Source organism: Crinia signifera, chromosome 6, assembly GCF_055691185.1.
Source record: "Crinia signifera chromosome 6, ASM5569118v1, whole genome shotgun sequence".
In the NCBI taxonomy this organism is placed as follows: domain Eukaryota; kingdom Metazoa; phylum Chordata; class Amphibia; order Anura; family Myobatrachidae; genus Crinia; species Crinia signifera.
The window spans coordinates 272,896,516-272,924,427 of record NC_139222.1 but is presented as its reverse complement, the minus strand read 5'-3'; the positions used below and the strand labels follow the sequence as shown (position 1 = coordinate 272,924,427).

At 47.2% G+C, this 27,912-nt stretch overlaps 1 protein-coding gene across 9 annotated transcripts in view; it reads right to left on the bottom strand.

Moving 5' to 3' along the window:
* LDB1 (LIM domain binding 1) overlaps positions 1–27,912 on the bottom strand; it is a 133,828-nt gene that overhangs the window by 30,447 nt on the left and 75,469 nt on the right. Inside the window, exon 1 of one of the 9 annotated variants that reach the window (XM_083149633.1) lies at positions 22,665–22,851. The exons of 7 other annotated variants lie outside the window; for them this stretch is intronic. In XM_083149633.1, the coding sequence (XP_083005759.1) occupies positions 22,665–22,689 (25 nt within the window). In that variant the 5' untranslated portion in view covers positions 22,690–22,851. Of the gene's footprint in view, positions 1–6,710; positions 7,040–22,664; positions 22,852–27,912 lie in introns of those variants that run through there. One more of the 9 variants, XM_083149639.1, reaches the window with a different exon arrangement.

The window sequence follows — 27,912 nt, the reverse complement described above, 5'->3', positions numbered from 1 at the left end:
CAAACTTCTGAGTCTACGTAGGGATCACTCCTCCATGTGGAGTCTGCAGAAATAAAGGGCAGGCATACCAATATATTTCTCCAAATACGACCATATGGATAGCAGGTGCGCACTTTCCTGGCGATGGGCGATCATTATGCTCGCGGCGTAGGAGGTCGGTTCTGTCTCAGAGTTCCATGAGCAAGCACAGACATCTGAATAAGACCTAAGACGACGTATACTCAGGTATGTCCAAACTATGGCCCTCCAGCTGTTGTGAAACTACAAGTCCCATCATGCCTTGCCGCAGTTTTGCTACTAGGGATTGCTAAAACTATGGCAAGGCATGCTGGGATGAGTAGTTTCACAACAGCCGGAGAGCCACAGTTTGGACATGTTAAGGGAATCCTCTCATCTAGTTATACCAGGGGGCAACAGCCACCAACGATAGAGAGATAGATATCCTAAAAGGTATTTACTTGTATCCCTCCCCCACGCACAAGATGGAGCGCCAGCTCCAGGGCTCGCCAGAATGCCCCCACTGGCAAGTGCTGGCTGAGAGGCGCTCCATCTGATCATTTAGCAGCGGGAAGCGGAAACCCCGTCCGTCTCCACTTCAGGGAGACTGGCACAGTTAGGGGGGGCGCAGGGAGCCGACAGAGAGCTCCGTCGAAATGGGGTGCGCGAGTGGCGCATGCAGCCCCTTCCGGCGGCTGGCGATTCTATCGCCAGCTGAATGACTCGTATGCTACATCTGTACCTTACGCATTCTGCTGCCTTAAGTCTAACACCGGACCCCTAAATGTGCATGTAATAACCTGGGACCCCTATGTGACCTAGAGGGCCCGCACAAGGTAAATACTGTACTTCAGGCAGCCCCAACAACAGTAACTACATGAATTACCCATCACCTCTACTGGTAACATGACCTCAAACAGCCAATAGAAGTCTCCACAAAACAAAATGGAGCCACTCTGCAGAAAAAAAAAAAACATCAGCTCATTGTTGTAAAGCAGACCATGAAAATGGCCAGTAAATATATATTGTTTTCAGATGGCTGATATCATGACTAATTCTGCTGGTTAGCAATGGCAAAGGACTGCGTAGGTAGTGGCCCTCCAGCTGTTGTGGTGCGGTGTGCCAGCCAGAGCCTGGGCAGGCTGCATGCTGGACAAGATTTTCTGTCATGCACATGTGACAAACAGGGTGTAGGAGGTGCGCCTGTGAGTATCATTCTATTCTTGGCTTAATATGGAACCCCGGTGTTAACACCTCGTGTTCCAGAAAGTGTGTCACACACACACACACACACACACAGCTCCTGTGCTTTTACAGAGAGGTTGGCTAAAAGCAAATGCCACCATTATATACCAGACTTTGCACCTCTGAGAAACCCCAATCCAGAATCCTTCAAAAACTGACTCCAGACTTTCCTGTTTAATCAAGCATTTCTTTAATCCCCTTAAGTATCGTTTATGAAAAGCTTTTCTGTACGTCATTGTTCCTGTACTGTATTACATTTATTCTTTTAAGGGCCTTGAGCCCTATAAAAATAAATGATTGATATTATTCTAAAGAGTGGAGAAGTGGACAAGCTGGTTGCCCATAGCAACCAGCTTTCAGCATTTATCAAGTATATTTCATAATTGGTAGGCAGAAGCCGCCTGGTTGCCATAGGCAACTTCTTCACTGCTTGATACATCAACCCCATACTCTAGTGGTGGAATACAGTTAATTGCAAACCTTAGGAGTAGCTCTTTTTCTTCTTACCAGGAGGACCCTCTGTACAGATGACCACGAGAAAGTATCAGTTGGAGCAAGGGTTCAGATGCCAAGGACAACTGCCACCATCCAAAAGCAGGACAATTAGGTGTAAAGGGGGAATCATACAGTAACCCAGAGGTTTGGGCTGTGGAACACTTTTATCTGCATATTGCAATTGATATTTTATTGGTCTTAAGAGAATCATTATTCAGGCCATTGGGTTTTTTTTTTTTTTTTATTCATTAAAGAAAATTTTATGCAGAACACCTATTCTTGCGTATCATGGCCTATTTTACTATAAAGTGTAAGCTTGCGAGCAGGGCCCTCCTACCTTTTTGACTGTCTGTAAATACCCAGTTTGTTGTATCGCCGTTTCCAATTGTAAAGTGCAACAGAATTTGCTACACTGTGTAAGAAACTTTCATAATAATAAAAATAATGGTTTATCTAGGATGTATAGTTTTTGAACATATTTGGGGATGGAACAAATCGGGGACCATGCACAGGAGAATAGTTTTGATGAACAGATGAGGATAAATGCAAAAAGGTATAAATACCAAAGACTATTAATAACGGACGCCAAAAGTTTTAGGTACAGGATTCTCGGTCAGAAGGATACTTTCATACTATTAATGTTGGAGGTACAGGGTTCAGTGAAGGAAGGATACAGTACTTTCATACCATTAAAGTTGGAGGTACAGGATTCTCGGTCGAAAGGATACTTTCATACCATTAAAGTTGGAGGTACAGGATTCTCGGTCGAAAGAATACTTTCATACCATTAAAGTTGGAGGTACAGGATTCTCGGTCGAAAGGATACTTTCATACCATTAAAGTTGGAGGTACAGGATTCTCGGTCGGAAGGATACTTTCATACCATTAATGTTGGAGGTACAGGATTCTCGGTCGGAAGGATACTTTCATACCATTAATGTTGGAGGTACAGGATTCTCGGTCGGAAGGATACTTTCATACTATTAATGTTGGAGGTACAGGATTCTCGGTCGGAAGGATACTTTCATACAATTAAGTCCACTGAAAACATTAGTTGAATCAGTATGTGATGCTCTAAAAACATGAGGAGCGAAATCACACAGGATTCCGGCACTGAAATAGATAGGACGCATCATCCACGGAGAGCAATTTTTTATAAAAACAAAAGCTAAAATACGATGCTAATACAAAGCGCAACGGAATCTGCTGCGCTATATAAGAAACTGCAAATAAATAAATAAGTGACCAATGTGAGGAGCTAGTGGACACCACAGGCAAGAACCAGAATGGACCTATCATTGCTCAATTACTGAAAGTGTTTCACAAGTATTAATGGATGGGTACCATTACCTTTAAGTTTGGCCTCTTCAAAAAAAAAAAAAAACCTACTACTTCAGAGTCCAAAATAACCCAATAACAAGACATTATGACCATAATTAAACTTTTTCACCCATAACGCTGACCAGGATCTTCCCAACTTTAATCTGGAAGAAAGTGCTCCAACGATTATAACCCCACTTTGGTTCTACTAAGATGTAAAAAAAAGGCCTTATACTTGTCCCTATGGACAATTCAGATTCTACCCTGAAACAGATATCAAGCAATCAAGGTGATCAAAACATGGCCCAAAGAGGAACACGATGCCCAGTAATAACCACATGAAGCCAACAGATAATTGCAACTGTTAAACTAGAAGGTGCCACCATCATCCTGTGTGTGCGGGAATCTTCCAACCAGATTTCCAGTCCTACTGTGTGGTCATCTCATCCAGCATGGACACAGAGTGGGGGCTGCATTGGATACCCAACACGAGAGAACACCTTATAAAGCCATTAAGGGACAAATTACCAGATGCACTAAGCTTCAAAAAGTGGCGCGTGATAAACAACCATCCAATCAGCTCCTAACTGACATCTTACAGACTGGGTTTGAGAAATGGCAGTTATGGACTGATTGGCCGGTTGTTTATCACTTTCCACTTTGGAAACTTAGTACACCTGGCCCAAAATAATCATGCCCATGCTTTTCCTTGATCTTGAGTTCGTGTTGGTCAAAGAGTTTGATGCAAATGGTCTGCAAGATGGCCATCAGGGTTCAATTCAGTGAGGGATACCTAACACGGTTCCTACATAGACATCCGTAGAGAAGGGGCAGCAGAGTCCACCACACACACACACAACCTGAGAGCAGAGCCACTAGAAGGTAAGTAGAAGTTGGCTGGACTTAGTGGCACGTGGGGACAACATGGGGCAGTCTTGGAGAGTGATCAGCTGGAGAGATAAACTACCGACCAATAAGCTCCTGTCAATTTAAACAAACTGTAACATGACAGTTAGGAGGTGATGGGCTGGTCGTTTCTATTTCTCCACTTTTTCACTCCAAAGCCTAGTACATCTGGACCTTAATGTGAACAGATGGCACTACAGTGTGGCACAGAGTAAACCTGTGGGTACTACTTTGTGCTTTCTTTAATGAATATATAAGCGCCGTGCCTTGCCAATATATACTGTGCCCATTCAAATAGCTTTGAGTACCATCTTCACACGAGTAAGTGCTGCTATATACATGCCACAGTTACAGTACGAGATCGGCACACGAGTGTGGAAAGTTGAGGTGCCACCACCGTCAACAATTCACCCCTCTCACAGCGAATACAACTGACCCCTTTATCAGGACACGTGCAAGAAACTGGTCTAGCGCAGGTCTCAGACCAAGCGACTTCAAAAAAGATTCACCCAACGGACTGGTTCCAACCCCTGTAGAATGGGGCCTCCAATACCATGACTCTCAAACTTAACAGCAAATTTAGGGAGGAATAAAAAACAAAGGAGATTTTGGAACCCTCAAAAATAACCGCACAGAAAAAAAACATGTAGGAAATAAACACACAATGAAAAACATTCTGACGCGTTCCATTTGCAAGAACAGTTTCCCCAGCAAGAGCTTCTACAGCAATAGTTCCCGACCCTGGTGTCAAGTACCGCCAACAGTGTGTATTTTCCAGGTATCCACACAGAGGGGTAGATTTATTATAGCGCCACTTATCGCACTACCTGCTTCGCCTGATTAACGAGGTGAAGCAGGAGGGGAGACCAACAAGTTGCACTTGTCTGCCAAAGCGGGGGAGCGCAAAACTCCACCCCTACCGTGATGCCTCCTCCTGCTGACAGCGCATCAGATAACGCTGACGCACTGTCTCCTTCCCCCCCGGCCGGCTGGACATGCGCAGGATCTCGCTACTAATGCGAGATCTCCAGCGCAGCCCAAAGCCAACCGCAGGGACAGCGTTGTCCCTGCTGTGGGGATAGGAAACCGCCACCTGCAGCTGTCGAAATTGATAGCTGCAGGGGTCGGAACTTTCAGCGATGCTGACCATTCATTATAAAATATAGCAGCTCTGTTAAGCTTCCTCCCCCGTAGTGCCGCCGATATACAGTAGTACCAGCATCGCGGGTGTCATAGATCAGGGGAAGCGCTATCCCTTGCCATAACGCACGGGGATAGCGCATATTCCCCTGATCGACAAGTGAAATAATTAGCTCCATCTGTGGATCTTTCAAAATGTGTTCGTGAATAATAAGTACACCTGTGCACCTGCCGGGTGACCTGCTCTACAGTGTGAAGTGGGCACTAGATCACAGCACCAAGGCATTCGGCATTCTTGCCGACAGGAAATACGGTTTTCATTTCTTTCCGAGCCAGCAATGGGTGTCAATAGTTCAACATTTAAGAATAAAAAACAATGGCAGATCCTAATATTAACATCGTTTGAAAATAGGGTTCATTACCAAAAAAAACAAATATTGATCACCAGTATCACACAATTGCACCAGTGATTTTAAATATTGTGCAACAATTTGAAGCTGCCAGTAAGGAACGTGCGATCACCAGCATTTGCGATCACAACACCATGAACCAGATTCTTGATCACAGTAACTTTAAAGTCATCATTGTAAACTTCCACACGTGACAACGCCACATTGTATGTTTATAGTATAGTTTATATCCTGATTGTATAAAAGAGACATTACAGGAAACCAAAAGTAACACAATCAAATCAAAAAACCATAACAGACACCCCGAAACTGCCTTGTATATGGTAATGCACATGTCCTGTACACAGGTCACACATAATACAGAAACACATAGCAGAACCAGTTCCTGTTCCTCATCAAAAGCACCAATCAAGACATAGAGTAGGAAGTCCAGTGCTTATACAGGGACATAATACTGTATATACACAAAGCTCAACCAATAAACATACATCTCCAAGCATTTGTGCTACTGTACTTTATATTAGGACAATCCTCCATACACAATCACTGGGGGAGAAAACAATGGCATATTTCCTTTGAAGTGATCATTTGTTTTAGTAAGCAGAGATTATCAAAGCTGTAAAGGCAACTGAAGAAGGGGGGGATGGGTTTAAAAAGCAAAAGAGGGGGGGGGGGGGGAGAACATCAGCAGCTTCCTCTGGCCTGTCTCATTAACTCATTCCTGACCAGCACCCAGGCTAGGAGATAATGTGCACATGGGAGGCACTGACATATGGCACAAGCCGCGCATCAGCAATGACCAGTGGGAATAGGGGTGACCAGCACCCTGTATGAGGTCAGCTCTGCAACTATGGGATAAGTTAGATGTATTCATAGTGCAGGGTTTGGGGTTCTCAATGGGCAAGACCGGAAGGCACTGTATACAGTATAGCAATATATACAGCTATATTACATAAAGACTGTTACTACAGATATATTCAGCCATAGACAACATTCACCTCATTTCCTGCACCCAGCTCCCTTCCTGCACTCAGCCCCTAACAGGCACTGTCCCTTTAAGCAGAACACAACACCTCCTCCATTGTAAGAGAGGCCTGGAAGACAGCACATCCAGGGCCTGCTACAATGTTGCACAGATATCTGGAAGTCCCCCCCGCCCAGCATGCACACCCCCTGCCCAGCCTTGCACACACTCACCTGCAGGAAGGAAACAGATGCACCGGGGGAAGCTAGAGGGCTGCAGCTGCTAGTACATGCCTGTGTGCGGGGGCCCAGGCCGGCCAGGCTGGGGGTGCTGAGAGCTGCTGCTTGGCCTCTTCCCTCTTTGTTTGCAGTGTGACAATGGCTGCGAGCTGGAGCAGGCTGGCTCCTGTGTGCTGCTGTGGCTCCTAGATGCTGTGTGCTGCTGTGGCCCCTGGGCTTGTAGTGTGCTGCTGCTGCTCTCTCTCCCACCACCCCTTTTCTGTGTCTCCCACAAAGAGGCCCAGGAGGTGTCCTGTCCCTGCACCCTTCCCCCCTCCTCCTCCTCCTCCTCTCTAGGGCTGCTCCTCTCTCTCACTCTCCTGAATACAGGGGGAGGGGGAGGAGGAGGCTGGGAGGGGGCTGGAGGAGCAGTCATAGGCTGAGGACAACAAAAGACAAGAGAGAGGGGTTATTCCTGCTGCTGCTGCTCCTGCTATCCCTCTCATTGTGTGCACAGGGGGGCCTCTGTGCTGTCACTGTGTACAGTATATCATCCTATCTCCCAGCACTGGCATCCCCCTTCCCTAACAATATGCTCCTCTGCTAACCAGCCATACACTCACAGACACACACCTAATATTACTCATTATCTATAGACAAATGTGATGGGTTTTATTGTTTAATTGTGATGATAATTTGTTATAAATATGTATTTGGTTCTGTTATATAGTTATTTATTCCGCTTTTTGTTCCAATATACAAAGTACAGCTCAAGCTGCGGGACACGAGGGTGTTTCCATGTTTAACCCACTAAAAAGTCATTGAATATCTGCAACATATTATTTCCCATTATAGCACATTATCTAAGTATCTTCTACTGTCCTCTGGGCCTGATTCGACCTGTTTGCTACACTGCGTATGCACGCAGCCTAGCGAACAGGTAAGGTCTAAATGCCCGAATTGCTAAATAAACATGATGTTATGGATTTTGATACATACAGTAGCCAGAACTCACCGATTTTCGTTTTCAGCCCAATAAGTTGGCATTACAAATAAAAATGACTACAGGGTAAAATTGGGCCACAAAGGGACCGCAGTCCGAATGTTCCGTCACTATGGTCTGGAGATTAGAATTTCTATTATTATTATTATTACCAACATTTATTTATATAGCACCCGCATATTCCACTGCGCTGTACAGTAGGCAGTATGGACGGTGTAGTGGTTAGCATTACTGCCTCACAGCGCTGAGGTCAGGGGTCTGATTCCCACCATGGCCCTAACTGTGCGGAGTTTGTGTATTCTCCCCGTGCTTGCTTGGGTTTCTTCCGGGTATCTCCCACAATCCAAATATATACTGGGAGGTAAATTAGCTCACAGAAATGTATCCCTAGAATGAATGTGTGTGCGTGCACATGTGACAGGAAATATAGGGGGTAATTCTTGTTCACACAGACTGGGCCGAATTCATCCCGTTCCGATGTTTGGGGGTCTGCGCGTATTTGCGCAAGTGCAGACCTCAGCAATGAACGGCCTCACCGAGTTATACACTCGCCGGGACGTTCATTGAGGGGGGGGGGGGGGGTACGGGTAACGCCAAGTGCTTTATGTGCCTCCCCATGAAAACGCTGGATGTTCCCATGGGTACGGGGGTGAGGTGGGTGGACGGCCTCCCTGTCTTCGCCCAGGCGCTCAGTAAGCTGCGATTGACAGTCTGATGTAATTTGGCGCTTGGGCCTCCATTTCTCAAATCGGAGGCATGTCACCACTGTTGTGGGGGAGGGGGGAGGACATTATCTCCATCAGAGGGTGACAATGTCATGGCCCCTTGGTAGGACCTGCAGAGGCCAGCTTGTGCGACCACATGGGTCATGCAGCCAGCCGATGGTGTTGGAGATGATCCGATTGAGGTGTGACACCCCTGCTGCATTACTATATTATTGTTATTGCTACTGCTTCAATGTACGTAGCAACACTGCAACACTGTGTGTGATCAGAGGAGATCCAACTTGGAGGGTACCAGTGGCAAACGCAGGATTTTTAAAGGGGGGCTTCCAAATGTAATCCAAAGTCTCCCACTCTGCAGCAAATTGGAGTAAGTACGGGAGTCTGGGGGAGAAGTAACAGCCCTGAAATTGTGTATTTTTATACTGCTCACTGGATACTGTATGGAATACATAGCAGTCTATAGCAGGGATGGGGAACCTTCGGCCCTCCAGCTGTTGTTCAACTACATATCCCAGGATGCTCTGCTCCAGTTTTGCTATTTGGCCATGCTAAAACTGTTGCAAGGCATGCTGGGATATATAGTTCAACAACAGCTGGAGGGCTGAAAGTTGCCCATCCCTGGTCTATAGTAGAAGCTGTTTCAAACATGTAAATAAGATAAGTGGTCAGGAGAAGGTTAAACATATAATAATAAAAATACACAGACATAATAGAGCCAGTACTGCACTTTCTAAGCTCACATTCTCCCACCTCATGGTAAGGCTCCTGTCTCTTCCTCCTGGCAGGTACTCTCTGGTCCATTGCGATGTTTGAGGGCACAGATCCACACATACAGTAAATGTGGTAGAAGAAGCTGCTCCCACAGGGCATGTGCAGCAGCTCTGCATAATACTGGGCACATGTGGGGTATAGTGCACCCTGGCAGAGTCATGAAATATGTTTAAGATATTGTGGTAAATTTGTAATTAATAAGAAATTAGTATACAGGCGTGCTTATTACTCTCTTGGACCAGCAACCCTGCAAATGGCTGCACAAAAGCCATCTGCGCAGAAGTGCGTGCAATACGCAGGACGTCGGCTTGAACCAGCAGCGTATGACCCAGAACTGGCCGCGTCTACCTCTAACGGCGGCTGCATCTTTAGACATACCATCCGGTCAAAACATGCGCAGTGCAATCATGATGCTTGCAATGATGATACTAATGAACTGCTCAACTGAGTCCCAAATCGGCAACGCATACACCTATGAATCAGGCCCACAATGTTGACTGGCCATATAAAAAATCCAAAACATCTAACAAAAAATAAATAAAAATAAAAACCAAAGCCCAGCAATGGGCGTAATAACAATCTGGAGTCGCCCTGCACATTATCTATTCACGCCGCGCTTGTTGATTTCTCTCTCCTTCTCTCTGGTGAGTTTCATGCCAGTTCTCTTATTTGATGCAAATCAGTGTGGTTGCCTTGGCAACGCACCGGAGAAGTCTGTCAGGTTAAATGATGGAACATTTGGTGTGATGGTGTTGTTACACCAATGTGACTTCAAATGCGAGACAGTAAAATATATAGATTACTCGTCATCCATTGATTCTGTATACTTTCGGCGATCGGCCTATAAAATAAATGGCTAACGCTGCTCCTCGCCCCTATGGGGGGGATTAAAGAGGTTTGTGCAGCACCAGACCACTAGATGGCCGCGCAATAGAGCAATTCAATTGTAGCTTAATTCATGGGGGGGGGGGGGGGGGGGCTCAGCACAGCCAGCATGGACATTACTGTTGCAATCCCCAGATTTCTCTCCGCCATCGTCGCCCTCACTTACCACCCGGTATAACTTACTAAATCCACAACACTAAAAGCTTTTTTAGATCGCAAACGACAAGCTGCATCCTGGTCACAACCTGTTCGACATCCTACCATCCAGAAGACGGTTCAGGTCCATCCCCGCCAAAACGTCCAGATCCGCAAAAAGCTTCTTTCCATTAGCCGTCCATCACCTGAACAATCCAATCAAAGCGAATGCAATCCCAATATCAACAGCCAAACAACGTGACCCTACTTGGCGACCTGATCACCATAGTCGTAGCTAGAAATTAAATGCTTGTAATGTCTTTATGTAATATATGTAACGTCCCCCCCCCCCCCCCTTTTCATCCCTGCTTGATGCTGCACTGTAATCCACTAAAAATTCCTAGTGTGCGCAAGCATACATGGCCAATAAAGTTGATTCTATTCTATTCTATTCTATTTTGCTCTATATTTACATTATAACCATGCCACCACATTACGCAATGTTTTCAGGGGATATAGGGCCTGATTCGGGGCATGCGTGTCATTCGATAATCGGACAGGCTGTGAATTCGCAGCCTGTCCAATCAGTTTTGAATTGGGCCCATAGACTCGTCCACCCAATCAGGAATCATGGCAGCATGGATGATGTAATGGCTAACATTACTGCCTCACGCACGTCTTTTGTTCGATTCCCACCCACCGCGGCCTTAACTGTGTGGAGTTTATATTTCTCTCCATTCCTGAATGGGTTTCTGTGTGTGTGTGTGTGTGTGTGTGTGTACATAATACATATGGTAGGGAATATAGAGTGTAAGCTCCACTGGGGCCACATAGTAGCTGCAAAATATGTGTGCTCTGTATAAACTACTGATAATAAATATCATAGAATACGGCTCTGATAAACATGACTGGAGTAGTGGGGTCACGGCCTTTCCTGTCATCAGCACCTCCTGAGCTGTATCATCCCCCCCCCCCCCCCCCCCGTCCTCCCTGCAGTTCTGCTCTGTACCTGCAGCCCTCAGCAGTAAGAGTACACTGATGGGGAGTAGGTAGGGCCATCGACCATCGATGATTCGAAATCATCGATGGTTCATGGCCGATGTCGAATACTTTTGCCATCGATGGGGGAGAACCAGATGTTTTCCCTTCATCGATAGAACAGCAAAATGATGGTTTGCTGTTTTTTTTTTGTTTCAAAGTGCCGGGACATGGAGCATAGCCCCGCCCCTGAAACCATTGAAGCCCCGCCCCCATCTTTTGATTGGCCCACAGGCCAATCAATCAATCAATCAATCACAATGGATGACCATTGATATGTAAAAATATCGATGGTCAGCCATTGCATAGTTTAGCACTATCGATGGCCAGTTGCCGAATTGCCATCGATGGCAATGGCAGCGATGGCCATCCCCTAATGGGGAGTATCTGTGTTTAGGAAGTATGGGATACATGTACTAAAGCATGAGAGAAAGAATCCAATTGGTTGATCCCTGAAACATGTGAAATCTAATTCCATTACTCTCATACTGAACTTACCACTGTTCTAATACTGACTTTTATGCCACTGTATCTACTTTTTCTGATATTTTCTTCCTGTTACCCCCCACTGTATGTTACACCTCTACTATACACACCCTGCCAGCAGTACACGGATGCATGGATGGCGGGCATTCTCAGGGCACACTGGCACTGCAGGTTTTTGTGAACAATTGAGGTCCTGATTGGGTCACCTGTCCTCAGACGTGGATACTTGGGCATGTGCTGCTAGCATACTTGCCTACTTTTGAAAACTAGTTTCAGGGAGATTATAGTTGGTAGTAGAATTTTGCACAGCGCCCCATTGAGGAGTCTTTTAAAATGACTTATATCCAGTGCTATTTTTCAGCAGGCTCCAGCAGGAACTTAGGCCCTAGTTCACTCTTTCTGACAAAATCCTTCTAAAGCCCCGTACACACGGGGGAGATATATTGCTCAGTTTCTCCTTTTTATCAGCGACCAGAGATGGTCGCTAATGAAAGGAACCTCTGCCGAGCGGTGCCGCAGAGGTAATCAGCGATTAGAACGGGGCCGATTTATTGCTGGGGCTCACTCCCATCACTGGCAATATGGTTGCCTGCGACCATATTTCCAGCGATTTCAGCCCCTATCGCCCCCGTGTGTACACAGCTTTAGATGGACAAAACCATGTGCACTGCAGGTGGGGCAGATGTTATTTGTGCAGAGAGAATTAGATTTGGGTTGGGTTTTATTTCAAAGTGAGATCTACATTGCAGTGTAGAAATAAAGCAGCCAGTGTTTACCCTGCACAGAAACAAAATGACTCACCCAAATCTAATTCTCTCTGCACATTTTAAATCTGCCCCCTGCAGTGCAAGTGGTTTTGTCCATCTAAGAAGGATTTTGTCAGAAAGAGTGAACTAGAATAAGGCCAAATAGCACTGCTTATATCCAAATATAGATGAGCCCCAAAGCAGTTAGTAAGAGCTACTATACTTGCTAAAGTGCTGGGAAATGGTGCTGATGATTCACTGTAAATGTATCTATCTCTCATTCCTTTTTTTCCCAAAAAAAATGTAACAGTGTAAAATGGGCTAGGTGACATGAGGGAGATTGCTAGACTAATGAGGGAGAGAGGGAGATTGCTGCTATGTCAGGGAGTCTCCTGCAGAATACAGGAGGGGAGGTAACTATGATGTAACAGTGTAATGTGGGCTAGGTGACATGAGGGAGATTGCTAGACTAATGAGGGAGAGAGGGAGATTGAGGCTATTTCAGGGAGTCTCCTGCAGAATGCAGGAGGGGAGGTAACTATGATGTAACCGTGTAATCTGGGCTAGGTGACATGAGGGAGATTGCTAAACTAATGAGGGAGAGAGGGAGATTGCTGCTATGTCAGGGAGTCTCCTACAGAATGCAGGATGGGAGGTAACTATGATGTAACAGTGTAATATGGGCTAGGTGACATGAGGGAGATTGCTAGACTAATGAGGGAGAGAGGGAGATTGCTGCTATGTCAGGGAGTCTCCTGCAGAATGCAGGAGGGGAGGTAACTATGATGTAACAATGTAATGTGGGCTAGGTGACATGAGGGAGATTGCTGGACTAATGAGGGAGAGAGGGAGATGGCTACTATGTCAGGGAGTCTCCTGCAGAATGTAGGAGGGGGGTAACTATGATGTAACAGTGTAATGTGGGCTGGGTGTCATGAGGGGGATTGCTAGACTAATGAGGGAGAGAGGGGGACTGCTCCTATTTCAGGGAGTCTCCTGCAGAATGTAGGAGGGGGGGTAAGTATGATGTAACAGTGTAATGTGGGCTAGGTAACATGAGGGAGATTGCTAGGCTAATGAGGGAGATAGGGAGATTGCTGCTATGTCAGGGAGTCTCCTGCAGAATGCGGAGGGGAGGTAACTATAATGTAACAGTGTAATGTGGGCTAGGTGACATGAGGGAGATTGCTAGACTAATGAGGGAGAGAGGGAGATTGCTGCTATGTCAGGGAGTCTCCTGCAGAATGTAGGGGGGGGGGGTAACTAACTATGATGTAACAGTGTAATGTGGGCGGGTGACATGAGGGAGATTGCTAGACTAATGAGGGAGAGAGGGAGATTGCTGCTATGTCAGGGAGTCTCCTGCAGAATGTAGGGGGGGGGGTAACTAACTATGATGTAACAGTGTAATGTGGGCTAGGTGACATTAGGGAGACTGGTAGACTAATGAGGGAGAGAGGGAGATTGCTGCTATGTCAGGGAGTCTCCTGCAGAATGTAGGAGGGGGGGGGGGTAACTATGGCTGCTGATGTGCTTGATTTGTGAGACCCATATATTGCAGCACTGGGCCAATTGCTCAGTACTGGCAGCTACACAGCAGCGTGCAGCAGATTTATACACCTTGGCCTTTAATATGTGGCTCATTGAGTCCATAATATAGACGTTGGGAAAGGGGATTACTGTAGGTAAGCACTGCAAACACTGACACTCCCTGATCACATGGCGGGAACAGACCTACAGGCACCACATGTCATTACTCCTGATATACACTATGACCCCTGTAATACTGATTCCCCGGTACAGGGAGATAACACTGACGCACATACCGGAATACGTGTGCCTGTAACCAGCATACGATACACCTCAGGGGATGAGAACCTACTGTACATAGGAAAACTCGTACATCGGAAATAATCTGTATTTATGGTACTTGTTTCCTAGCACGGCGCCATTGATTTCAATTGTTGGGAAAGGTAAAAAAAAAGCCCGAAATCGCGTCGGTCGGGTCCCATCGCATGCCTTAAGTTAAGGTATGCGATGGGACCCGATAGGCGCCGTGCTAGGAAACAAGTACCGTATTTATTTATTCATTACCAGCGCAGCGCTTTATAGAGAGTATTCAGCCATTTACCTCAGTCCCTGCCCCAGAGAGCTTACACTCTATGGGGGTTATTCTGGTTGACTCGCAATATAGCGAGTTCGGCCCCGTCCCAATGTTTTGAGGACTGTGCATGGTCTGTTATGCGTGGAATCGGCAGTGGTGGGGGTGGGCGTTTGGGCTGGCGCCTTCTCAGGTGTTCGGTAACCTGTTAATTAACCTACCAGGTATCCGCGTGGCCTTTGGCACACTCCTGCTTGCAGCCTAATTGACAGGTGCACGGGGGGGGGAGGGGGGGCTGCCGACGGTTTCCTAGGCACACCTGTGTTTTTCTGGACACTCCCAGCATTTTCCAAGGAACACCTGCATTTCCCCAGACGCTCCCAACATTTTACTAGGCACGCCTGTGATTCCTTTCCTCTGCACACCTGCTTTTTCCCTGGACACTCCCAGCATTTTCCTAGGCACACCTGCTTTTCCCTGGACACTCCCAGCATTTTCCTAGGCACACCTGCTTTTCCCTGGACACTCCCAGCATTTTCCTATGCACGCCTGTGATTTCCCGGACACTCCCAGCATTTTCCTATGCACACCTGCTTTTCCCTGGACACTCCCAGCATTTCCTAGGCACGCCTGCGCTTCCCCGGACATTCCGAGCATTTTTCTAGGCAAGCCTGCGTTTCCCTGGACACTCCCAGCGGATTCCTAAGCACGCCTTCGTTTCTCCTGACACTCTTTTACTTCACACTCCCACTAAACGCCCGGTACCCACCCCCAGACGCCTACAATACCATATATGTCACATGTTTTACTGATGAATGAAAACATTGTTATCATGATAATGACTTGAACATTTAAGAAAAGAAAGAGCAGGTGTGCGTGACCAGGAAGCCCGGTGTGATGATGCGAGCACAGATATATATATATATATATGTTACAGATCGGCATAGAGCATCCGCAGGATAACGGTCCCGAGCAGACAATGATGTGACACACTTTTATCCTTTGTTACTCAGCCCTCTCGTCTGCAACAGATTTGCCTTGAGGTCATCAGTAATCCATGCGCAGGAACAGAGGAGGGAAACCGATCTGGTTACAAGAGAAGACAGATGGTCGTTCCCAAAAATATATAAATAAAAAACTCTGCCCCCTCCCCTTTCTATGCACAACCAGTAAAACGTCTAAATATCCGGGCAGCTGAGAGGGCAAAAGAGAACCCTGCAAACCCCTGTATATCACAATCTCTCATTACTAAGGGGTTTATGTGGTTTAACATTGCAAACGACAAACCAAAAATGGAGTCAACTTTTTTGTGTTGACCGTTCCCATGTCGACATTTTGAGTGTCAGCCTTTTTGTGCTTTTTCAAAGGGTCTATGAAGCCTATAAACCACTGGCATGTTTACCAGATGGGGGTCCACCCTAATACCAATCAATCCATTGATCCATACCTGTCACATATACGTCAATCCAAATTGATAACAGATTTCTCAGCGAGACTTTCAAAAAATAGGGGTTAATGTACCAAGCAGTGAATCCAGTGGAGAGGTATGCTGATGGGAACCAATCAGCTTCTGTTTATCATTCTATAGAATGTACTTGATAAATGCTATATCAAAGCTGATTGGGTGATCTGGGCAACTTCACAGGTCCTCTTCTGAATTCTTTTAAATACTCAATAGAATTCTTTTAAATGCTCTTCTGGGGCCGGGCCACGAAGACGTAATCACATTGGCTACGTCCCCATCCCACCCTGTCAGTGGCTCTGCCCATTCCTGCCTCACTGAACTGGCTGCCCTCTCCTGGAGACTTTCACTTTGAGCTGTGACAGTTTTAGCCCACAAACACCAATCTCTGTCTTCACAGCTCCATATCCAGCGATTTTGAAACAGATTAGTGTCCCTGCAAAAATTGCTTTCACTTTATGTTATGACATCTTAGGGTACATATGTATTATCTGGGCTCCCATGTTAAATGCACCCCATTTTTTCATACCCCTACTATCCAACTACGCATGGAGTTGATTTTATATAGTGTGGCGAGCATATCGAGCCATCGTGCCCGAAGCGTGGCGAGCGCAGCGAGTCCCGCGAGGGTACGCGGTCTCATAAGAAAAACGGGAGCCCAGATATTACATAAGTACCCATCTTAGTTTATCGGGTTGCCTCTTGTGGTCATTGGTGGTACTTCACCTCATAGAGGTAGTCATTGAATAACAATACAGGTTGAGTATCCCGTATCCAAAATGCTCGGGACCAGGATAATTTTGGATAACGGATTAATCCGTATTTCGGAATATTTTAATATTTAAATTATGTATTTTGAAGTATCTTGCATGTATGCTGTATAAACACATAAAATACACACAAATATATTTTATTACCACATAAAATACACTCAAATATATTTTATTTGTTAAAAAAACAAGGTTTCAAAACATGAAACAAAATGTGTGTACTATCTCAGCACTGAATTTGAATGCCAAGCAATCATTGTCTTGCACATATATAGTGCCAGTTACATATCATGTCCCCAGTGATGCTGTTACAAATGTCCCCAGTGAGTTTTTAGCAAAAAAAATATTTTTTTCCCACTTTCTGGAATGTATGGTTTTCGGAATAATTCGGATAACGGATACTCGGATACGGGATACTCAACCTGTATTACAGTATGGGGGATGTGACGTCATAATACGGGGGCTGGTCTGGCGTGTGAAGTCATGATGTGGAGGGCCTACCGGTGAATCCCCGTTACCCACCGGGCCAGTCCGAGCCTTCCCGGACCTATGTGTTTTTACAGCCGCAAGCCCGAACATGGGTCCGTTTATCAAGTTTTTCGTTTTTTTTTTACCTGGCTCAGGCAGGTGAAAAAAAAATCCCTAAGCAGTGCTGGCTTAGTCGGGGGTTTAATGAATAACCCAGAAGGGATAATTATTTGCCACAGTAAATTACTGCAACTAATTGAATTCCCAATATCTTAATAACAGGTTTGCAATAATAGAATTAAGTCAATTTAACAGCCATAAATAAATTCTCTCTCCATGATATGGTTAAATCCTAACGTACGACAGTCAGGGTGATTCCGTTACTAACATTTTTTTGAAAAGTTTGATTATTTTATCATATTTTGAGATATTACCTGAAAATTCCGTTTTTATTTTTTTTTCTATTTCACACACAAGCATATTACTAAAAGGCCCTAACAATTTGGGGGAAATTTACTAAAGGAAATTTGTAAAAAAAATAGGTGTATTTGTATCCAGAAATACACTTATTTTTGACATTTACTATACCGAAAATATGGCAATTCGTAGTCATATTGATGTGCTATCAATACGAATACTAATTGCCGTATTTTCGGGATAGTAAATGTCAAAAATAAGTGTATTTCTGGATACAAATACACCTACTTTTTTACAAATTTCCTTTAGTAAATTTCCCCCTTTTTGTCTAATTTGAGGTAATGGAATCACCATATATTTGGTAAAGGGACCACATTACAGATGTGTCCTCATACGTTTGCGACATCATGGCCTATCCTCATGCCCATGATCACAGCATAGCAAAGCAGGGTGTAGGGCTACCATGATGCAATTCAGCAAAAATCAAGCAATCCGGCCCCCAAACTGTCTACTTGCACCCAGGGGCGACGACAGGTTGGCTGGGCCCTGGTAAAATGGAAGGGTCGTGGCTTTCGGGAAGGGTGTGATTAGCTGGAGGGTACAGCTGTCCAAGGCCCCGGCCTCTGGAAGGGCCCGGGCAGCTCGTTTTGCCCACCACAAACCCCTGACTGCCTCCGCTGCACTCAGTGCGCTAAAAGCTTATTCAACCCATGACGCTGGCGGCCAATTGAAATGCTGCACTGGCTTTTGAGCCAATTAGAGCACACATACCAGCAGCCAATCAGAGCGGCTGCCGGTATGCAAGCTCTGATTGGCTCACCAGCCAGTGCTGCATTATAATTGGCTGTCGACATCCTGAGCTGAAGAAGCCTGCGCTCCGGGACCTCCGGGCTGCAACTCAACGGAAGAGGAGATGGGGAGCAGGAGCCGGGTTACGGTAAGTCAAGTGAGGAGGGGGGGCCTGGAGCCCGGACTGGAAATGAGTCCCGGGCCCCAAAATTCCTGATGGCAGGCCTGGGCAGTAGTATGATGAATGAAAGTTATCACTGTAAAAAGGTGTGGCCATACCGAAAATTATTAAAGGGGCGATTAAGGTTGGTTTGCAAAAGCAAACTCCTTCTTTAATGGACAAAACCATTCCGCACTGCAGGTGGGGCAGATGTAACATGTGCAGAGAGAGTTACAGTACATTTTTTCTGTGCAGGGTAAATACTGGCTGCCTAATTCTTACACTGCAATTTAGATTTCAGTCTGAACAACCCCACCCAAATCTAACTCTCTCTGCACATGTTACATCTGCCCCACCTGCAGTTCACCATGGATTTGTCCATTAAACAAGGAGTTTGATTTTGCAAACTAACCTGAATTAGGCCCTAAATTCTGATCAACGTACTTTCACCAGCAACTCCGATCCCTCGATGAAAATAAGTTCCCGGTACTGAGATACACTTGGACAGGATGGGTCTGCAGTTATTAGCTGCTTTGTACCTTAATGTACTGATGTATTATTCATTCCCTCCCTTGGTATTTAGCTCTGTCCCGGCTGTCACTCTATATAAGCTGCTGCAGGTTCCAGCTCAGCCGGGGCACCTAGGGCATAATTCAGACCGGTTCGCTAGGCTGCGTATGTTCAGGTAAATGCTGCCTGACCGTACGCCCGCCTCCCCGTACCACGAATCCCACATTAGCATGCGCGTGGATGTGTAGCATCCCCTGTCATGTGGTCGCACGGGCGAATGATTTTTCTCCCGTTCGCAGATAAAAGTCAGTGATGTAATCAATTGGGGGAGTGTCAGAAGCGGTCTGACACGTATCCGCAGACCACGCCCATCTTCCGTCTATCTCCCCGCAGCAGGAATATTATTATAGTGCACGTGTGCTGTACACACCGGACAAGTGCCAACTGTTAAGCCCCGTGCACGTGGAGGGACCCGGCCTCTGTGCTGAGCGACGGGCGTAAGCACGATCACTCAGCACACATGGCGGCACACCCACGTTGCACACCGCGATGTGTGCTGAGCGATCTGTGCAGCTCAGAGCTTTGTCTATTGTTTATAGGCAAAGCCCCGCAATTGAGCAGGACAGAGAGTGCAAGCGCCCCCCTCAAAACGCTGGGCGTTCCCCGGAGAATGCAGGGGGGTCGATGATGCCTGCTCGGAGCAAAGTGGAGGGAGATGAAGTGCCAGCAAATCAGTCATGTTACAGTCTGGTTCTAGATCTCTCTCCCTACTTTATCTCTCTCCAGACTTTGCTAGATTCCCCCCCCCCCTCACATACACACACACACACTCCCACACTCCCAGCATAACACTTATTAGGGCAGGCCATCAGAAGGATGGCATCGAATGCTCGCTGCATTTCTGACATCAAATAAAGGCCACATCCCCGCACATGTGCAGTGTGACTTACACGCCTCCACTGTATACAACATTAGCACTGCCCCCTAGTGGTGGAACTTGTGAGTGGTGGGCCCAGGTGCAAAAATACAATGCGCTCCCCCCACCTCCACCCCAACTCAAGTTCCCAATATGCAACACGGCACTGGGTGACAGGGAGAGGCAGAGGGTGACAGGGAGAGGCAGAGGGTGGCAGGGAGACGCAGAGGGTGACAGGAAGAGGCAGAGTGTGACACAGAAAAACAGTAGTTGACAGGACTACTATCACTACCATAGCCAATATCTCACCGTGTGTATGCACCTTATATCATATTTTACTATTTTGTTATTTATATAGCGCACACTTATTCCACAACGCAACAGAGAATAGTTGAACATTCATCCCTGCCCCAGTGGAGCTTACAATCTATATTCCCTACCACATGTACACGCACACACAGACATTCTAGGGTTAATTTGTTGGGAGCCAAATAACCTACCAGTATATTTTTTGAAATGTGGGAGGTAACCGGAGTACCCGGAAGAAACCTACGCAAGTATGGGGAGAATATACAAACTCTGCACAGTTAGAGCCATGGTGGGAATCGAACCCATGACCTCAGTGCTGTGAGGCAGTAACTCTAACCATAAGAAACTGTAAATAAATTACACCATCCGTGCTGCCCGAACATGCCTGCCCAAACATGTCTACCCTCACTGAATGGCCAGGAGTCTCCCCCAAAAATCGGGTCTGCCTCACGGGCCCCCAGAAAGGCGGGCAAGTCCCCCACATTTTCAATCAGCTGCAACTACCCTCCATGGGGGTTCGTGGGGATCAAATAATGCAGATTGCGTCACCGTAGCCCCGCCCCTGCTGTGCAATGCCTTTAATACCGGCACTGCACGGCGGGAGTGGCCACAGTGACGTGATAGCACTGGTCGCGACCTGAAATACAATCATTCCTTCACAAGCCCCGCCCCTTTTATGTCACCGCCCCCTGCTATTTGGAGCTGGCTGCCCTGAAGTTAGGCAAGTAGGCCTTATTTGTGTAACGGAGTTTTGCATTTCTTCCTGGTGAAACTCATCAATTTCACTTTACAATGGAAAAACTGGAACACTGATGGAATTACCTAGCCTGGCTTCTTGGCTCCAGGCTAGGTAAAATGTTCCAGTCACGCATGCATTGTCTAGCCCGCTGCTCCAAAACGCCCAGCCCACCTCTCTCCAGTGACATGTAGGAAGTCTCTGACGAGTACACATGGAATGTGGGCTAGGCCCATTTCGGCCAGTGTCCCCTGGGGTCTAGGTGCTCAGCTGAAGTCACAGGTTCCGACGCGTTTCGAGATCAGAGAGCTCTTCCTCAAGGCTCCTGTGACACCTCCTAGAAGCATCTTGTAAGCGGCAGTGAGAGGTCCGGCCTACATGTAGAAGACAGATACTCACAGAGACGGACGGATACTCAAATTATCATAAGGAAGTAATCAGGCTGCCGTGGCCACATGGAGGACTGGCTGCAGATGCCTGCAAATCGGGGCCACAAATCTAGCAGGTATTATATTGAGATTGATAGAAGATGTTGATTGGGACAGTGGAGTTGCAGCTGAATTGAGTATGACTCCGAATTGCAGTAATGGTCTGAGACGAGCATGCGCAGTACTAAATATTATTAAGTCTCAAAACAATTACATTCCACCCCGGATCAGCCCCAACCGGGCAACGCAATATCCAGTAACTGTGTCCGAGCTTCAGAAGGTTGGACCCGACCAGTGTCACCACAACGCGTTTGCCCAAACTGGACATGAATCCAGTCTCAGTGCTTGGGCTCAGCGACTGGGTCAGTATGCAGAATGGACAGATACTATCGGTGCTTCTTGTGTTACAGTCCACCCCGCTTTATGGCCCAAAGACAACAATTAGTTCATACACAATGTTCTTCTACAACTCAACAATTAGTGGTGTAATGTGATTCAGCAAAAGGAGAACTGTGCTGTTTATTGATTTGTGGTTCATCTGCTGAGAGGAATGCAATGGTAGCATGCCCCAGAAATACCCAGCACCCAATTCCCGAAGACACAGAACGTTTGCAGCCGTGTACCTTCCACGTATAATAGGTTTGTAAGGTTTGTAAACAAACACCCACTATGACGGTCATTACAGCAGTTATGGCGCACTTATTCTAGAACCTCGTTACAATAATGGGACCGCACAAGGTTCTGGCACTGTAACAACACGCTCTGAGAAATGTTTTACGCGTTAACCATTTCCTTCTAGCTTGCTTTGCAAAATACCTCCCAAACAAACATGGGATGCGCCATTTATTTAACCCTCTCCTAGAAATCATTAACCATTTGCAAATAAGTTTTGCGTGGGTTTTTGCTACCGACCACTGGGTTGTTAATACATTTCTTGCCGACCATCGATAACGTGGGTTATCAATCCATTGCTACCGACGTTTCCTAAATGATTTTCCCAAATGATAATTTATTGCAATACCAAATCGTTATTAACCACTTCTCGGCCACGGTGGTCTGTTGACCCTCAGCGAGCCGCTAGGGAATTTAAACAGGGTAATGACACTTTTCTTACCTGCTAAGTCAAAGTCCTCGGCCATTTGTTAGAGATTCCTGCGCTTTCTTCTCATTAGTCGCGGCGAGGGTTCCGAGGAAGGAGGAATCCCACTGCCAGACACGCGTATTCCCCTCTGTCCCCTTTTTGTCACGCACAAGTGACCCTCATAATGCAAAACAGAAGACGGTTTGAGGCAGTGACAGCAGCAAGTGCCAAGCCTGTCTGATGAGTACCCCACCCTCTGCCACAGGAAACCATCTCCCTAACCTGAGGGAGAGCTGATAGCAGCTCAGCTTCACTCACCACAGCCAGCAGAGGAGGAGGCTGGGGGGGGAGGGAAATGGCTCCCTTGGGACCAAGTCAGCAATCCGCATTAGCAACATTGATGATAAGAGCTAGTGAAGTCACCCCCCACCCCCAGCCTGTGTACAAAGCCTACATCCATTCATGATATCTCCTATACCAACACATCAGGGGCACCATGCACAATGCACGCAGGGCTAGAACAAGCCCCAGACAAGCCTGCAATGAACTCAGATACATTTCAGGCCATTTCAGTGAAGGCCTGGCACCTTGTACAATAGCTTCTTCTACTGCATCCCTAAATCATATTCGGGGGGTGAAGTGGGAAATAACAGACCCTGGAATACTTGTTGTTGTTCTCATTTTACTTTTTCTCAAACATTTCCCAATAAATCATGGTGGAAGAGACTGACATATTGGGCGAAATGTAATAGGGTGCGATTTTTTTTTTTTTGCGATTTTTCCCGCAAAATATGCCGTTTTCGCCCATTTCCCGAAAATCGCATATTTTATAGGGTGCGATTTTTTAAAGGTGCGATTTTTAGTTAGACTAAAAATCGCATCCAGATGTTTTCCCATTAAAAAGGATAGAAGTCGCATATTTAATGGGTTGCGATTTTTAGTAAAGCTTACTAAAAATCGCAAAAAAAATAGACCAGGTTCTGCCTGGCGCTTTTATCAGAAACATGCACAGATCATTGAGATCTGTGCATGGTTCTGTTGTTAAAAAATAGTTAAAACAAAAAAAAAGAAAAAAAACGGCGTGCGGTCCCCCCTCCTATATAAGCTCCCGCGGCCAAAGCATTAACCCCCTGGCTGGTCAGCATGGGCAGGGGTCCTGGGGAAGTGGGGACCCCCCCAATGAAGGGGTCCCCCCCCTCCAGGACTTACCAGCCCATGCTGATAGTCCGGGGCTGTCCCCGATGCCCCTGGCCGGTGGGCATCGGGCTGATGACTTGTGTAAAAAAAAGAATGAAAACTATTGTTTTACACTGGCGAACTATGAGTCCCAGCAAGCCTACCCCGAATTCTGGGACTTGGGGAACCACAAGTCCCAGCATGCGGGGCCTTAAAGGGCCCGCTGGCACTTGTAGTTCTGCAGTGAAAAAAATAGTGCACAAAATCACACTGACACCCTGTAAAATAAAACTTTAATACACACAAAACACACACACACTGATACTTACCTACCTTGAGCCCGTAGGTCGGTCCCTGGATCCTGGGTCCGGGCTCCGGGGCTCCAGGGCAGAAGAGTCCGGTTCCGGGGCCTTGGTCCTGGTTCCGGGGCTGGTCCTGGGGTTCCGGGGCTCCTGGCGTGAAGAATCCGGGGTCCGGGATCCGTGGTAGTCCCCAGGGGTACCTAAGGAGGCAAATCCTACTCACCTGCTCCCCGGCGGCGACCTCCGGTGACAGCGCTGCTCCAGACTGGTACCCGGCTTGAAGGACTTTGCCCGGCGCTGAGATGTTTCCTCTTCGCCGTCTCTGCACAGAATGATTTCTCGGCCAATCAGGAGCCGAGAAAGTCGGCTCCTGATTGGCCAGAAATCATTCTAACTAGAGACGCCGACGAAGTAACATCTCAGCGCATCCAGAGCAGAGATGTTACTTCGTCGGCGTCTCTAGTTAGAATGATTTCTGGCCAATCAGGAGCCGACTTTCTCGGCTCCTGATTGGCCGAGAAATCATTCTGTGCAGAGACAGCGAAGAGGAAACATCTCAGCGCCGGGCAAAGTCCTTCAAGCTGGGTACCAGTCTGGAGCAGCGCTGTCACCGGAGGTCGCCGCCGGGGAGCAGGTGAGTAGGATTTGCCTCCTTAGGTACCCCTGGGGACTACCACGGATCCCGGACCCCGGATTCTTCACGCCAGGAGCCCCGGAACCCCAGGACCAGCCCCGGAACCAGGACCAAGGCCCCGGAACCGGACTCTTCTGCCCTGGAGCCCCGGAGCCCGGACCCAGGATCCAGGGACCGACCTACGGGCTCAAGGTAGGTAAGTATCAGTGTGTGTGTGTTTTGTGTGTATTAAAGTTTTATTTTACAGGGTGTCAGTGTGATTTTGTGCACTATTTTTTTCACTGCAGAACTACAAGTGCCAGCGGGCCCTTTAAGGCCCCGCATGCTGGGACTTGTGGTTCCCCAAGTCCCAGCATGCGGGGTAGGCTTGCTGGGACTCATAGTTCGCCAGTGTAAAACAATAGTTTTCATTCTTTTTTTTACACAAGTCATCAGCCCGATGCCCACCGGCCAGGGGCATCGGGGACAGCCCCGGACTATCAGCATGGGCTGGTAAGTCCTGGAGGGAGGGGACCCCTTCATTGGGGGGGTCCCCACTTCCCCAGGACCCCTGCCCATGCTGACCAGCCAGGGGGTTAATGCTTTGGCCGCGGGAGCTTACATAATAATTTTCCCCGGCTGTGGCATTACCCTGCTGGCTGGTTGTGTCCGGTGCTGGTTCTTAAAATACGGGGGACCCCTAGTCATTTTGTCCCCCGTATTTTGGGAACCAGCGCCGGACCTTGAGCCTGGTGCTGGTTTTATAAAATCCAGGGAACCCCAACTTGATTGTTCCTTTGATTTTATGATACCAGCACCGGCTTTTTGAGCCCGGGGCTGGTTATGCTTAGGGGGGGGACCGCACGCCGTTTTTTTTTTGTTTTTTTTTACAACCAAAATCGCATATATGAAAATGCGCACATTTTCGGGACTGAAAATGCGCACATTTTCATGACTAAAAATCGACCTAAATCGAGGCAAATCGCATTTTTTGCCGCTAATTCGCATCTCATTACATATGCGAATTAGCGTAAAAAAATGCGATTTTTAAAGGTGCGATTTCTGGCGAGTTTGGAACTCGTCCAAAAATCGCAGCCTATTACATTTCGCCCGGTCCGTCTTTGTTGACAAGCAGCAGCGGCCATCTTGTTTGTTCGGTCAGCAGAAGGCTTCCATAGCAACAGCTTTTAAATGAAGGATGGCTCACACATAGGAGTACTCTTGTTTTATGAGAGAGATGGGAGAGCGACAAATTGTGTAGTGTTCTTAGAAGACTATAATGGTTCAATAAACTGAGCCTTATAGGCATACTTGCCTACTTTTGAAAACTAGTTTCAGGGAGATTATAGTTGGTAATAAAAGTTTGCACAGCGCCCACTTGAGGGGGCGTGTCATGCTCCTCCCAAATAGCGTGTCTAGTTCCATATATGGAGAGATTGTAAAAAGAGATTGTGAACGTGGCACCTAGAAGCGTGGGTGTGTACTGCTACATCTGAGAGGAATCTTTTAAAATGACTGATATACAAATGTAGATGAGCCCCAAAGCAGTTGCTAAAGTGCTAGGAAATGGTGCCGATGATTCAATGTAACTGTATTCTCTCATTCATTTAATTCTAACTCATTCATCAATGTAACTGTATTTCTCTCATTCATTTTTTCCTCAAAAAAATTTAACCGTGTAATGAGGGATAAGTGACATGAGGGAGATTGCTAGGCTAATGAGGGAGAGAGGGAGATTGCTGCTATTTCAGGGAGTCTCCTGCAGAATGCAGGAGGGTAGGCAACTATGCTTATAGGCTTCCATATTACAATGGTTTTTTTTTTACTTCACCCGATACACTGAGGGGTGATGGTCTGCACTGGGAGCCGGATGATAGGTTCACAGTGAAATCCGCAGTCAATAGGTCAAAACAATTAGGTCAACATACACAAAGGTCAATGTTTTTTATAGTTGTGGACTATGATTGGGTGTGCCGAGTGCAGCAGTGGCCCCTGGCCGGAAGCCCGGAGTGTGATGAGTGTGTTGCAGCTTACCGAGCACCTGAGATGCCGCCCCGCCACCGATTCAACCACGGTACCAAGGCCCTTATTTTGATTCGTGCGGTACGGCCCGCGTGCGGCCGTACCGCCGATGTTTTTCTTCTGCACATGCGCAGAGGTCAATCTGCGCATGTGCAGCCCCCTTCGCCGCAGACGGATTTCGTCCGCCGCAAAGGGGGCGTATAGGGGCGTGAGGGGCTTCATCCCCTCATTTCCCTATGTGTACGCCCCGCGTTTCATGGGCGTTCCCATGCAAACGCGGGGCGTACGCATGGTAATGAGGGCATGACGCCACTCATGGGGGCGGAAAGCTGACGTCGGCGGATGTCAGCTTTCAGCCCCCATACAAGCTACCACACGGACGATTGTCCGTGTGGTCTCAGCTTGCGGGAGCTGCCGCGGCGTGCGGACCTGCCTTCGATGGTCGTCGACCATCGAATGCAGGGGGCAGCTCCCACCATGGTGGAGGCGTACGCCTCCACCATTTTCGTGCGGATCGCCAGCCGTCCGTGTACGGACGGCCGTGGCGATCCGTAGTGTGGGCGGGGATACGTCTGGTGCGGTCGGAACCGCATATGCGGCTCGACCGCACCAACCAGAATAAGGGCCCATGTGAGGGGATGTGTAACGAAAACTGCAGGAAAAATCATTTGATGGTCACCAAACATCAAATTAATTCTCCTGGCTGCAAATAGAAGTCAGTGGAATCCGACTTTTATTTGCGTGCACCCGAACGAAGATGGGGTAGGCAGCTGACGTCAGCCGCCTTAACTTGCAATAAGAGGGTATGGGGTCATGGGAGCCAGTGGGTTCTGACCGTTTATATATGCATTGCAATAACAGTACTATGCAATTACAGGAAATAAACTCGACGAAATGAGGCGCAAAGCAGGCATGGCCAAAACCGTCCTCAAGATCCAACAACAGTCCATTGAAAATGTGGCCGTAATGACTGCACCTGTGCACCAGCTAAGTGGTCTGGGAGATGTGACAGTTAGTAATGACTGCACCTGTGCACCAGCTAGTTGGTTTGGAAAACATGACAGTTAAGGTCCATACGCACTGGGCGATTTTGGCCAATGTGTATGGACGTCGATGATCGTTGTCATCGTTGGGGGGAAAGCCGCTCAGTGCATACACACTGAGTGGC